Source organism: Gigantopelta aegis, chromosome 8, assembly GCF_016097555.1.
Source record: "Gigantopelta aegis isolate Gae_Host chromosome 8, Gae_host_genome, whole genome shotgun sequence".
NCBI classification, from domain to species: Eukaryota; Metazoa; Mollusca; class Gastropoda; order Neomphalida; family Peltospiridae; genus Gigantopelta; species Gigantopelta aegis.
Window position 1 is genome coordinate 66,365,196 of NC_054706.1, and position 15,676 is coordinate 66,380,871.

The following is a 15,676-nucleotide window of genomic DNA, read 5'->3' on the forward strand; positions in this document are numbered from 1 at the left end:
TCAATGTGTTTCTGGTCGTCTTAATATTTGTAACACGCCCAAACTTGATTTTGTCTTCAAATAATTTCGTATGTTCCAAAAAAAATTTTTTTAGGAAATAAAATGAAATTTAACATAGTACAAATATTAACGCAATCAGAAACACGTTTAATATAGTCACTAATATTTTATGCAGAAAAAATATATTTGATATATAACTACAGTCGCTAAAAAGTCGGTGTTAGTCGATAACATTTTAAAAATTGCAGAAAACTTGGGAATGTCCCTTTAATTAATCAATCGTATGTACTTTAGTGGTGTTCAAAACAAACTTTTTAGTATCGATTCAATCAGATAGTTTTTAAGGGAACCAAAGATGGTACAAATTATCCACTTAGACCCTGACCATCACTGGTATACATCGTTTATTTCCTAATTGTGCCACAGGTAAAATATAAATTCAAAAAAACTCAAAGCATATGCTGTGATAACAGATAATTCATTGGTTCGGGTTATAACACGGGTGTAGGCTACGTTAGACCGAATATTTTTGTCTCCGTATATCTTTATTTCACGTTGTTCACGAAGTTGTTTTTTAATGATGTACACCACTCTCTTATGTCCCTCCATGGCTGTAAAAGTGGACGATTCAGGCCCCGTGTATATGTGTGTGTGTGTGTGTGTGTGTGTGCGCGCGCGCAAAACAACGCGGTTCTGGCTACGTAGTAAACTGAATGACTACTACTGACTACACGGGTTTTATTTTGTAATTAACACCTCTGTATTTTCCGAGTGACAATGAACGGTACCGGAATTAACCGAAGTTTCCCGAATGTATGTAAATAATTAAGAGTAATGTCCCTTACCATATATTCCATTCATTCTCATAAAATAGAATACACTGAAACGAGTGATCAACTCAACGTTACATGTGAACAAATTATTAAAAATATGCTAACTTATATAACAAATATTATATCGTTCTATTTTTATAATAACACATGTCAGTAAAGTTTTATTGTATTAATATGATGCCTAATGTGATGCAAGATTATGAATATATCTATTCATAGACCTACTTAATTATTAACGTTGCTAATTCTGTATTGCATGGTGTTGAATCATAAACGAGAAAGTTCTGGCAGAAGATCTGGTGAGTGCCAGCAAACAGGTTTCCAGACAATAGAAGCTTTCTATGAATTATATTATTTATGACATTTTCTACATAAAGTGTACGGTTCGTGTATACATGGGCGTCAATCCGGCTTTAAAACTGATGGGGGACGTGTTAGTGTGTGTACAGTGTGTGTGTGTGTACATTGTGTGTGTGTGTGTGTGTGTGTGTGTGCGAGAAACGAAAAAGTGGGGGAGGGGACATTTATATAGATTGTCCCCCGGCCTTGAAAAGTGAGGGGGACGCCACTATTGTCCCCCACTGATCGACGCCTATGCATATATAAAAAAAATCTCTTGATTAGCCTATCTAACCTAGCATTAATTTAGTAGTATCTTATTCTCAGTTATTTTAGTTTTTTAACATTCATTCATTGATTGATTAAATAAATTTATTATTTATTTTTTTATTTTTGCAGGTACTAAACAGAATTTTAGGTGTTGGATACCTCACAAAGTTAATATCAAGAAACTGGATAGATTGCAGCAATGCCAGAATTAAAGCTTGAGTCATATGTACAAGAGGTATGTAGTCAGGGCTTCTAGATTATAGTGGCCCCACTCCCATGGCTAGTGATATTCAATGTTGGGCTAGTAAATAATTACTATCGCCATGCCCAATGGCTAGTGAAAAAAACCCACCATGCCTGATGGCTAGTGAAAAAAAAAGTTGTCAAATGCTGTATTTAAGTCTATTTTGTAAATATGAACATCCTGATCTCCCCACCCCCCAAATCTAAGGGTTTTTAAACTCCATCTCCTTCTTTAGGTGACTTATCTGATTACTCCTATTAGTAAAATTGTACTTAGGGCTAGTGAATTTTTAATCATGGCTAGTAGTACATTTTTTAAATCACTGATTTAATGGCTAGTGGATTTTTATAACAATTCTAGAAGGTCTGGTAGTAAACAGTTAGGATGTCCATGAGTACACATGCAAGGAAGAGCACTCATTTACTTATATGTAGTAGCGGATCCAGGGGGGTCCAGGGGGTCCGGACCCCCCCCCCCCCCCCCTTTTTGAAAATCAACCATAACCTTTATGGGGAAACATGATTATATTAACTGTTCTAAATGCTGTAAGAGGTGCGCTGTGTAAAAGGAGAGATCAGTCATCTCATTTGGACACACACCTCCTTTTCTGAAATCCTGCCTCTGCACCTGATATATTTACGTTATTTTGCCATATGCTTGCCGCCGGTTACATTATAGGCTATGAGACATGGAGGAAAAACACAAGTCGAATGTGCGGAATGCAATACAATGTCATCATTTGGCGGCATCCATTTTCAGCGCTGTAACTAAGATGCATAATTGTATTTTACTCTATTCCTTAGTTAGTCTCATTATCATCTAGTGTAGGTGTCGTGTAGGTCTACTCCGGTCCGGGTCGAGTTTGACCCTCGAGTACAAGAGTCCAATATTTTGAAGACTCATTGTCATTAGTAGATGTTGTTATTAAGATAGTTGGTGGTGGATCCAGAAAATTCAGTTTGGGGGGGGGGGGGGGGGGGGGGCAATGTCATGCGGCCGAAGGCTACAGACATTCCCAAAGGGATTCCTCCGATTCTACAATGTAAAAAATTAAAATAATAAAATAAAAAAGCAATATTTAGGGTGGTAGTTACAAATGTACGGTATAGTTTTCGCAGTTTCTATACGGGTCCATCACTTTCTTATATATATATATGTATGTATGTTTATTACACTGTAATGTTATGTTTTCTATATTTACATTATATAGTGTAACTCATATTTGTCACATAATGTTACTTTTGTTTTTACACTGTGCACATTCAGAAAAAGCTGTTGTAGCACACACCTGTCATGGGTGTAGGTGTTAACTTTCGCCGGTTCCTCCATCCAGGATAGGAAAAGGTTTGGGGTGGGTGTGAGAGGAGGTCACCCGTGCTGGCATGTGTATGGGAGCACAACCAACCTGACAAGGGATGGTAGCGGGTGAGGGTTGGTTTTGGTGAAATTGAATTTGCAAATGTCCTGTAGGATTAAAGCCAATGTTACATAATTTTTTGAAGCTAATTTTGACGCATAATTTAGAATGGTTCATCAAAATTGAGGTGCTTTGGTTATAGGATCAAATCCCCTTGAAGGACCAATTCTCCTATTGTTTTCCCCCATTTCAACCAGTGCCTATGGCTAGTAAATATATAACAAACTTATTATGGTACCTATTTTAGCTCTCCCAATCCTCCTGGTTTTGTAATGTGAATGAACTCTGGAGGCAGAGGTTTGTTGAAAAGTTGGCACTAATGCAAAGACAGAAAGTGTCGCACATCCAACAGTGGAAGGGTTCACCGGATGCCAGCCTTGGAGATGTTAGTGATCCGGCGACGTCGAAGTAGTCCTTGTCTATGATCAACTTGATCATCCTGTGTAGAACGATGTCCATTTCCGGCACTAGGAGTCTCTGGTTGTACGTCCCCTTCCATCGCTTGGTTACGCAAATGACTTCTACTCCATCGGATGGATTGAGAAGTCCCCATTACTATCTTACTATCCGGCAGTGTTTCAGTGGCGTAGGAAGGTGCCAAAAAGTGTGTGTGTGGGGGGGGGGGGGGGGGGGGGGGGGGGGGGGCACGGCACTTTTATATTTACACACTTTTACACTATTATAAAGCAAAATACCCTCCGCTTCCTACGCCAGTGTGGTTGGAAGGTGTGCTGGTGGATTGAGCAGAGGAGATTACTGATGTTGGTCACATCCGTCTTGATGATGTGTCTGTAACGTACCCTGAGCTTGGGGGCAGACAAAATGTACACACCCTGGTTTTCCGGGTTGGGTTGAGGCGATTGCAGACGTGCCATGTCGGGCTGGTCGCAATGCAGGGTAATAATCTTGCGCTTCGCAACAGCTCCTTTTCGGGCCTCCAACTCCAACTCGTGCTTCCTCTTCCTCCGTAGCTTCATGAGTTGGCCATACACCAAATACACAGTTGCCCATGACCCGGTGTAGGTTACGCAGTATTCCACCAAACTCCCAAATGATGAGAGTGGTGGGAGGTTGGAGATCAAGAGTGCATAAAACAACGTGTTGTTCTGACGAGATCATACTTGCAAGTGCTCCCATTGAAAATACACCAAAACATTTCAGTTGTTATTGTTATCACATATGTGAGGTTGCTATAAAACACAATAACAATTTGGGGTTATTTATTGCCTACCAGAATACATCCAGTTTTACAAAATCAGTTAAATGCATTATATTTTGCTTCTCGCATGAGTCTTATCCTTTTATGTACAAATCTGACTTGTCAGGGCTTCTAGATTATGGTAGCCCCATGATATTTAATGTTGGGCTAGTAAATAACTACTATGGCTACCATGCCCAATGGCTAGTGAATACAAAATTGTCAAATGTTGCAGTTAAGTCTATTTTGTAAATATGAATATCTTAACCCCACCTCAACCCCCAATATTAGTGTTTTTAAGCTTTATCTCCCTATTTAGGTGACATATCTGATTATTATTATCATTATTTAGTCAAATTGTATTAACTTAAAGTAAAGTAGGTCTAGTGAATTTTTAATCTTGGCTAGTAAATAAAAAAAATCAATGATCCCATGGCTAGTGGATTAAAAAGAAATTTTAGAAGGCATGTGTATTTTCAGTGGAGTTCAGTTTTCTTTTCTTGTGTAGGTGTTGAATGATGAGATTGAGCGTGATGACAGGTTTCTAGAAGTGGAGGACCTGGAACACCTCCTGCGAGATGAGAATGATGGTGAGGTGCCGAGATCAGGGATATTTGGATACCCGTCGTCACCACTGTACCGCGAACTGGCCAACATGCTGCAGCTGTGGATGACAAACAGGTAACATGTCACTGTGCAGGGGCAGGAACAGGGGCAGTACAACAAATTTACAAAGTATTTTTTGGCATAACTGGAAATAGTTAATTTTAATTAACATTGGATGGTAAGTGTATAAATTAATGAATGTATTTTTTGTTTCCTTTTTCTTGTAAAGTGTCTGTATGGATATTTATTGTTATATATTTAAACTAATTTGACATTATATTTCTCCATTTCTCAAGCAAACGTAAGTTGATGAATCGGGGCTCACCCTTTCTGACATCATCTATGTTTTGAGGAATAATAGGATAGGAACTCTTTTTACGTGCCCATATCCACAAAGGTTCAGGCACGCCCACCTCGGACGTAGCCTCTGACTTCGCCAGCGACTAATTCCGAAGCAGGAGGGGGGGGTGGGGGGGGGATTGAGTTTGAAGTGGGCCCAATTTGGAAGAAAGCCATTTAGTAAAGTCCAGCGAGAGCGCAGACCGACTAGTAGACACCAAGTGGTAGCCAAGCTGTCATTGGCTGAAGTTCGATTCCTTGGTAAAACCTGTCAAAAACCTAAGTCTACAAAGAATAACTGCATCCAGCCATGTCTGGACTCTAAACTGCTCGGTCTAAAAGGTTTTAAGGTGATTTTGAGCAATTGAACAGGCGCCAAAGTAAAGTGCGTCGGACTATTTATAAAAAAATAAACATAACAATTTTGAACCACGGCCGCAAGGTTTTAAAGTCCAACTAAGCCCAAAAAAGGAGGTTACCTGTCCTAAGTAAGGTTGACTAGGGGGAGGAGAGCTACACCCTCGTATCCAGATGGGGGATCAGCTGATGTATGTCCGGCTTCGCTAGCAGTTTGGTGATAGCAGGATACTGGTTGCTGAACACCTTCTTCATCAGGCGATGAATCGAAATGTTGTCCATTTCTGCAAACAGTAGAGCCTGGCTGTAGCGGTTGTCCAGATGATGGGTAATACTAACAGCTGTCCGTCCATCCTTAAACGTCACTGGGTGCATCCCATACTCCCCCTCGCCTTCTGGCATGTTCTCAAAGTTGCGGCATCTCGGCGCAGTGAGCAATCTTTTCGTATCCGGCGCGTCAACTACCACGCATTTGGCGAAGCATCGAGACAGCTTCCCGTGCAGAGTCCAGGGGTCCATGGTGTCTCTGGACTATGCACCTTCGGGTGGTGGCTGTGGTTGTTTTGGCGGCGTCCTGGTGGTAGTGGCCGCTGTCGACGCTTCAGCCTTGCGTTTCCCAACAGCTCCTTGACGGTCCTGCGGGCCGATTGGTGACGCTGGTAGAATTGGCGACACATCAATGGTCTGCAGAGGAGTCTTGGGTGAAGTGAAAAGCCGAGTCGGAGATCTATACATCGTAGACTCATGAACTCTGGCCGCTTCCGGAGTAGCATCTGGGCAGGTCAGGACTGGCGTCTCTTCCTTCCTCTTCTCAGTTGAAATCGCAGGTAGCGGCGAAGCAGAAGGAGCCGCTGCTGGTGGTTTAGCCACCGCGGTTGGCCCCCACATAACCGTTCCTGGTGGGTTTCTCCTCTTCCTCCACCTTGTCCTCCTCTTCTTCTGTGGGACCGTATCGCCGTACACCAAAGTCACGGTTGCCCGTGACCCGGTGTACGCGACGCGGTACTCCAACAACACTCCATAGCTTGTAACGAGTCCCCCCAGGTGGGGGGGGTAACTCCAGAGAGCATGAACACACGTCCTGCTTCATCACTTACAAAAACTGAGTGCGCAAGAATCGAATGTGGGGAATAATAAACCATTAAAAAGTTATATATTCAGGTGCATTATCTGGGGGTTCAGAGGTGTGGAAAAATTCTTTGGCAACTGTTTTTCTTCTTGGTAATTGTTGACCTTGAAAAGCAATTAAATATTAGTCATAAAATGTATTAGTTCCTTTTGAAAACAATCTCAATGAAAACATTACAAGTAATTTGTAACAGTTATTTAAATAATTAATTTGTATACATGTATTAACAGGTAATTTGTAATAACTATAAACATGGAATATGTAACTGTTATAAATAGGTAATTTATAACTATGAAACAATTAAATTGTATATAAAGAAGTAAATAAAATACCATCATTAATAACCCAGACATCATTAAAGGGAGAGTAAACTCAAATATGAGCCTTATGTGTTGGAAAGATGCATACCCGGACCACCAACACATACTGACCCTTTAAAAACATGATTATTCCTGCTAACTGAAAGCAGCCATTTTCTCTCTCTTTTTTTTGAGGCGTCCGGTACTCTAGCTTGGGGCGAAGTGACGTCAGCTCCGACCAACTCCTGTATGCACAGTGTAAACAAAAGCAGTAATTTATGACAAGGCACTTATCTTCGATCAACCTGACTTGTAAAACAACATAAATGATGTGATAATATAATAAACTATTTATATTTCAAGTTGCATTACCGGAACGAAATAGGGTTATAGGATTTTTCTCTGTTAAATAATCAAAAGGAAAAATGTACACTATTAGGCCTATTGGTATGCTCCGCTGGAGCAAAAACTACAACCCACGATACACAAGTCATAATTTTCTTTTCTTTGGGACTTCATAATTGATCATTTCTGTGATTTTAGATGAGAAGATCTACTTAATCAATAGTTTTACAGAACTATTTACAGTAATAAACCATGTCCATTACCATTTTAGGGGCAACAGGTAATATTACACAATACCGGTATGTATTTTTGTATCTAGACAGCGGTAATTAATTGGCTCGTTTGGTCAAATACACACTTGCCAATCAGGAATCACAGGTAGAGGCAACTAGCAGAAGAGACCAATTAACTAAGAAAACACTGTGTGTTATTTCAGTACGTAGCTTAATGCATGGACAAAACATGGTTTAATTATTTCGACTTGTTGTGTAGCCACTTTGACAATGGTGGTTTATGTAGTATTGAAAAATAATATATACTTATTATTGGCTTACTGGGATATATATTATTACAGAACATTGCATTGCATACCTATTTTATCATCCCGCAAAAACCATGTAGATTTATTTCTTTAGTTCTAAGACTCATTCCTGATGTTACGAGTTAAGTATTACGTAACAAAATGGCTGTACCCGTTATATATAATAGCCGTCACATTTAACCGTTTTAGTAATTAAATATAATAATATACTTCTTGATATTAAGCAATAATGTGCATTATATATCTTTGAATATGCATACCAGTCCAAAAGCCTTGCTTAAGCATTCCTTTAATAAATGCTATGTTAATATTTATTGCTATCTCCATATTTTTTACAATTAATATTTTAGGTGGTGCCCAATCTTCGACCTTCCCAAGTATGGTCTGTTAGATGAAACAGTTTATGTGGAAACAAGGTATGGATTTTATTTTTTATAAAACATTTTATCAAATTTGATTGGCAGAAGTTTAACATATGTTTGTTTTTATTTTATATTAAGTTTTTGCTTGCATGGTTCAAATATTAGTTGCATTTATTTTTACTGAACTACTTTAAAAAAAGCTTTATTGTTTTCATTATGTTTTTGATGACCCCACATATTGTGGACTATCTAATTAAAAAAATACATGATGAAAAATGTCACTTTTGATACTCCTAACATCAGTTCTAAGGCCAATCTTGAAAAATCTTGTGGTTAGAAAATTCATATCCATTTAGAATTTAAATTTTGCTTGCATCGCAGGATCGAACCACCTCAGTGGATCCATTCAACTGAAAAAAAATTCTAGTTCCAACCAGTGCACCACAACTGGTAAAAAAAATGTGGCATGTGCTTTCCTATCTGTGGGAAAGTGCAAAACAAAACAAATTTTAACACTTTTTAGGAGATAACCACATGGAGATTTTAGATTTGCAGGTGTTATTGTTTTATCTGATGCCTACAAATGTAATTTTTAACCAAAACCGTTAGCCTAAAATGGTTTTAAGTAATACTTTTTTGTTTTGTTTAATGACACCACTAGAGCACATTGATTTATTAATCATCAGCTATTGGGTGTCAAACATTTGGTAGTTTTCTTAGAGAAGAAACCTGCTAGATTTTTCCATTAGTAGCAAGGGATCTTTTATATGCACCATCCCACAGACAGGATAGCACAAACCATGGCCTTTTATATAGGAGTCGTGATGCATTGGCTGGAACGAGAAATAGCCCAATGGGCCTAGCAAGGGGGATCGATCCTAGACCGACCATGCATTAAGCAAGTGCTTTATCACTTGGTTACATCCCACCCTTGCAGGTGTTATTGTCTTATTTGAAGTCTGGGCAAGTGGGGGGGGGGGGGGGGGGGGGTGTCATTTTTTATTTATTTTTACTCCAGAAAATAGTATACACATCTCAGGGTTTAATTTTTATAGTGTTTCATTTGTTTATAAAAAGTAGTGCCCCCACCCCCTAGGATTTTTATCAGGGTACAGCCCGGGAAGCCTGCAAATGTAATTTTTGACCAAAACCTGAAATGGGTGTAATTAAAAACCTGCCGAGGTTTTGTTTGTTGTAGGGCAGCCACGGTGGCCTCCATCACCCCCCTGCTGGAAGGTCTGCTCACTCTGTGGGAACTGTGGGGACGAGAGGAAATCAAGTTTAGAATCAGACAAGTCATGCTGGCAAGTATTTAACATGAAATTCAAGAAACATTTACTGTTCATGACAATACAGTTTTTAGAATGTGGGAAACATTTTGTGCCATATCGCATCATAATTCGCTATGCAAGTTTCAGATATCGTAACACAGTTTTAAAGTTTTTAATAATTATTAATCAATTTTCAAACTGATCAGCACTATCGCTATTATTAAATAAAATGTTCCACGGTACCAACATGATAGCCTATGTGTTTATCTTTGGAATCAAAATCTTTTAAGATATTTTAAAGAGAGGAAATTATTTAACGACACAGTCAACACATTTTATTTACGGTTATATGGCGTCGGACATATATGGTTATGGACCACACAAATATTGAAAGAGAAAAACCGCTGTTGCCACTTCATGGGCTACTCTTTTTGATTAGCAGTAAGGGTTCTTTTATATGCACCATCCCACAGACAGTATAGTACATACCATGGCCTTTGTTACACCAGTTGTGGTGCACTGGCTGAAATGACAAATTGATTAATTGGGTGGTGCAGGAGGATGGTCTTTGTATTCCCACTGGCCACAAAATACACTGATAAAAATATAGATCCACTGTATCCACTTGCTATATTGGATTTTTAAGGGGGGTATTGAGGGGTGCACATCACAAGCACCACCCCCCACCCCCCTGGATTTGTGCCTGCTGTGATCAATTCTGAAAAAATCAATCTGTTGAATGTGGCGATCATGTCTTTATGCATTAGAGTATTGTAATGACTTAGAAGAAAAAAGTTTGTTTTGTTTAATAACACCACTAGAGCACATTGATTTATTAATCATCGGCTATTGGATATCAAACACATGGTCATTTTGAGTCATAGAGGAAACCCGCCACATTTTTCCATTTTATATGCACCATCCGACAGATAGGATAGCACATACCTTTGATATAGGCCTACCAGTCATGGTGCACTGGCTGTGACGAGAAATAGCCCAATGGGCCCTCCGACGGGTATCAATCTCAGACCGACCGTGCATCAACCAAGCGTTTTACCACTGGGCTACGTCCTCCCCCCCCCCCCCCCCCCCGAAATCAGAAGGGTCATATTACTGGGTATAGAATTTATATTGTATTTATTTATAAGAGAAATCCATTATATTCATTACAGTTTAAAGCTTCGCCGATTCACAGTTTGTGGATGATTTTGGTTTTTTTCATACCCTGATGAATGTAAAATAACAGACAATCCTTAATTAAAGGCAACTTATTATGATTTTAATTACTGAAGTAGATAAAAGTGTGAAGAGGCAGTAGAAGTTGGGCAAGTTATGCTAGGGAGGGGGAGAATAGATTTTAGAATGCTATTACATATGCAAATGATTGTGTCATGGATATTATTATTGTTATAATTTTCATGTCTTTAATCAGCTACTGGGAAAGCGAGGTTTGTTGGACATTCTTGGAGTTCGTAAGACAGTTGGGTCTACAAACATGTGGCCAACAAGCAGAAAGAAATTGCTTGCTTCATTTTTGGAGAAACACTCGTAAGTCCGATGCTAAAACCATGATTATGAAAATAACACTGTAATACCAGTCTATTATTTTGTATTGCTGTGCCTTTATGGATTAAAAAGGCGACATATAGATTTTACTTTTCCAGCAGCAACTATGTCATAATTATACCAATATTGCATTTACATTTTAATTTTAACATTTCAAGTGTGGTCCAATTTGTGCGATTTCCATTATTCTTCTGAACTCTTCCAAATTTTCAAATGATACCAATTACTGTAAATTATGATTTTTGTGAATCAGTTGCATTAACATTTTCATGGAATTGCCCAGTTGCCAAGTAGCATACCGGTACAATCTAATTAAAATTAGCTCCACGGGTTAATTAGTATTACCTGTGGATCTAACAGTACCCCCTTGGAGCTCATGTTCAGTTGACCTATGGTATAGCCATAAAATCTGTATATACTAGTATACAATCCAGAGTTTATTACTGCACTTTCGCCCCCGTTTTCTCAATGTTGAAATAGACCAACAAGTTTGCCTACTGCATAAGTAAATAGTCTCGCCCGATATTTTTAGAATTTGTATGTTCTCGAATAACGCTATAAAAGGTGAAGTGTAATTGGTCGATATTTAAATTGTTATTTATAGATGAAATGTCACCTGGACATGTGAGTACACGCAATGCTGTTAGATCTACTGGTAGACCAGTAGAGCTAATTTTAATCGGATTGCATACCGGTACAGTATTTCCAGGATTATTTCAAAGAGAAAGTTCAAACTTAAACTTGTAGTGCAGAATTTTCTAAGGTCTAGGAAGTTTTGTTTGGATTTACATTCTATTAACACTTCACCAAATTCTACATTCTATCAGACAAATTGGTTGTATGGAAACGTGAGTTAGTTTTTATGTTTGTTTTCATTTCAGGCCAAACTCCAAAATTTGTGTAGGAGCACGAGCACTATCAAAGCACTACCATCGAGATGAAAGTACATCCTGGTGGGGAAACTGTACAGGGAGTAAGTTACAGCTCATAATACTAACACTTGTCCACAGCTGGTATGTCAAAGGTCATAGTATGTGCTGTCCTGTCTATGGGGAAGAGCATATGAAAAGATTCCTTGCTGCCAATAGAAAAATATTCTGGGTTTCACAGGGTTACCAAATCTTTGATATCCAACAGCTGATAATTAATAAATCAACGTGTTTTAATGGTGTTTTTAAACCAAACATGCATATAAAAGATCCATTGCTAATGGCAAAATGTAGCAGGTTTCTTCTGAAGATTACATTTCAGAATTGACAAATGTTGAGATCCAATAGCCAATATCGTTAAACAAATGTAGCAGGTGTCAGAATTACATGTGATTAATCAATATGCTCTTGTGACATCAGAGCGTTACCTAATATTTTGGGGTGTGTATGGTCTAGCGTTACAAGAGGGGTGGGTGGGTGTCTAATTTTGACCAAAATAGCGTTAAGTAATATTTGAACGGCCCCTTAAACAAAACAGACTTTTAAACTTTTTTTTCCACAATTCTTTCAGCTGAAGAAAATAAAAACACTCATGCCTTGCAGATCGTGTTAAAGATATTAGACCATGCTACCTGGATCAACATTCACTGGCTTCCTGTAAGTACTGTGTATTTTTTTTTTATTGCATACCAGGGACCATGCTTATTAAACTTTTAGTCCAGACTCAATCTCTAATGATGTCACATGCATACAATTTGTATGGCGTCGTCATGACATTAATGTCTTAGACTCTAAAAATGTTATAAGCACAAGGCCTGACCTCAGTACTGTAACCATGTATTTGAAATCAGCTTCATATAAATTTTTATTTTGAGACATTTACCTCGAAATTATAAAAGGATATTCAGTTGCTTGTAGGACTTTTTTTTTTTAGAAATGTGTATGCTTGCCATTTTCAAATAATTAGATCTAGATCACTGGCGTAGGATATTTTGCTTTATAAGTCTAAAAGTGTGTAAATGTAAAAGTGTGCCCCCCACACACACACTTTTTGGCACCTTCCTACACCAGTGCAGATGTAATTACAAGTTGGTGAACTGGATTAAGAATATAGTTTTGCTCATTAGATACGTTTCAAAACAACTCGTGAGATAAATAGTATCCAACGGCCATTCATGTATTATTCTATATATATATATATTATTTTTTATTTTCAGCATGATCTGTTCATACTGGAGGTACGACAAGCTGAAGGTAATAAGACTTAAGAAATTTGGTTGTTTAGAAAGATATGATTTTAACACGGGCTAACTTGTCATTCAAAGCAGAGCAGGATATTGTGTTTATAGTTCAATATTTTAATTTACTCTAGCACAGAATAATTAAAAAAAGAAATTATTTGTAAGGATAAATTAAATATTTTAGTAACTTTGTATTTCATGGAATGGATCCAACAGAACATTATCAGGGCCAGTCAGAGTATGGTATTCAAAGGGCCCCAAAAGCTGGAAGCAGCTTAAGCCTCCCTGGAAATTTGACAAGTTGTATCAGTAGCCATGTATAAATCTTTTTAATGTAATATAAAAAAACTTTTGATATATTTTGTCAGGATATGGTGCCAGATGGTCAGCTGATGGATCAACGTTCCGTGGTTTCCTCGAACCACAGATGATTGGTGGACACGATGCTGGATGGAAACATTGATCCCAAGACACATTTACAATCAAACATTTCATACCACAGCACAACATAACATACACCATGTCATGTGTTGCTAGAGTACATTGTTTTAATTATTACCCATATGGTTAAAAATGTCTTGGTACATATCAAAGTAATACATCCAAATAGAACACTTTGACATCATCAATTGGCGCACTGAAATCTTACAGGAACATCAACTAAACGAGCTGAGTGATATTATTTAAGATCGATTATGGGTAATAAATAGGATATTAAAGTGGCTACCATTTTGTATCATGTTTATGTCCCTCGTGAAATAATTGTCATTGTCACTCATAAAAGCTTGTGACAATTGAAAATTATTTCACTCGAGACTTTAAACATGATACAAAACAGAAGCTCATTTAATATCCTATAATTAGGTATGTGTGGAAGACTGTTCTTATAAACAGATCAGTTTTAGCCCGATCAGATCCATAATGTAAATGAATCTGCACTATAGCACATCACAATTTGAAAGATCAAGCCTACATTCAGCAACAGTGAAAAATGCTAACACTTGTGTACAATTTCATCAGTTTTTGATGTTATGATTTAAATTTTCACAAAAACCTTTCTACTGAAGGGTTTTTCCCCAAGGGTAATTTTAGAAATTGAGACAACTGCAATCCTCCATGAAGTCATTTCTGACTCTGTGGTGGTGTGAACTAAATCAAAGATAGATGTTGGTGTCAATGGCAGAATGTAGACCAATTCAGTGGAGATATTTTCAACTAACATAAATAATTCAGTTTTTACCACCCAGTCAAGCATTCCCCAGCTGAACTCGAAACGGATTGATCATTTCTTGTTCATATTAGTTTTTAAAAAGTTGGGCTAGCCAATTGCAACTTTTAAAAAACAATTGGGAATTCGTTTTAGTTGCAATTTTGTTGGAAGCTCAATAGTTTTGCAAAATGTTCTGCTCAACCTGTGTTCTAACAGAGGATGATATAGTATTGGTAAACAAGCAACTTGCTATTTTGATGATCAAGACAGTCCTGCCAGTGATAAAGCCTAGATCACACTTATTACACGACGAGTGCCATGAGCCATTCACACTACACAAAGGCTGTATGCAACTCGACATATTTGGTAGTGACAAATGCTCTCGAGGTCTTTATCTTGTCGTTGCAAGTTAGCTTGTGTGTCTCAGAGATAAATGCCATTGAACAAAGTTGTCGGTCACAGACTCGACAATCAAATATTGTTGCATCATTTGTGATTTAGGCTTAAAGGACAAGATAAACATTACAATTTCATCAATTGCCTCGACTGCAGAATGTTTTTCAACAAAGTGAAATAATGCACCTGTCTTAAAACATTATGTCCAGCCGTTATGGTCAAGTTGTTCTAGGGCGTCATAAAACAATCATTCTGTTAGGGATACTGGACTGCAAAGTAAACAAGCCATCAAAGCTTTTCTAGTGATATTTTTATTTTTGTATTCAAGAAATGTTTTAAATATATGTTGTGATATTTTATATATTTTTATGTAAAATATTAGTACTTGTAAAATAAACAAATATTTGACTACTGGGTTTTTTTCGTAGAATTTAGCTCAAGTAATATTGTGGATCACTCATCCAAAGTGTAGGCAAGATTAAACCACTTCCACAGTGAAAACCTGTTTAGACAAGCAAATGTACCACAGTGGACAAGCAAAAATGTTCAAGCACTTGAATAAAATAAGTCTGGGCCCATTGGACTATTTCTCGTTCCATCCAGTGTACCATGACTGTTATATCAAAGTTTGTTTTATGTACTAACCTGTTTGTGGGATGGTGCATATAAAAGATCCCTTGCTGCTAATTAAAAAAGAATAGCCCATTAAGTGGCGACAGCGGTTTTCCCCCCATCAATATCTGTGTGATCCTCAACCATGTCTGATGCCATGTAACCGTAAATA

At 37.9% G+C, this 15,676-nt stretch overlaps 1 protein-coding gene across 1 annotated transcript; it reads left to right on the top strand.

Moving 5' to 3' along the window:
• Window positions 1-855: 855 nt before the first annotated feature.
• LOC121379254 lies at window positions 856-15,302 on the top strand. Its single transcript, XM_041507776.1, has 10 exons — window positions 856-1,132; window positions 1,572-1,677; window positions 4,810-4,982; window positions 8,268-8,333; window positions 9,478-9,583; window positions 10,983-11,098; window positions 11,998-12,089; window positions 12,617-12,702; window positions 13,263-13,299; window positions 13,655-15,302. Exons 2-10 carry the CDS (start codon window positions 1,642-1,644, stop codon window positions 13,747-13,749), a joined length of 807 nt encoding a protein of 268 aa, XP_041363710.1. The 5' UTR covers window positions 856-1,132; window positions 1,572-1,641; the 3' UTR covers window positions 13,750-15,302.
• The last annotated feature ends 374 nt before the right edge of the window (window positions 15,303-15,676 follow it).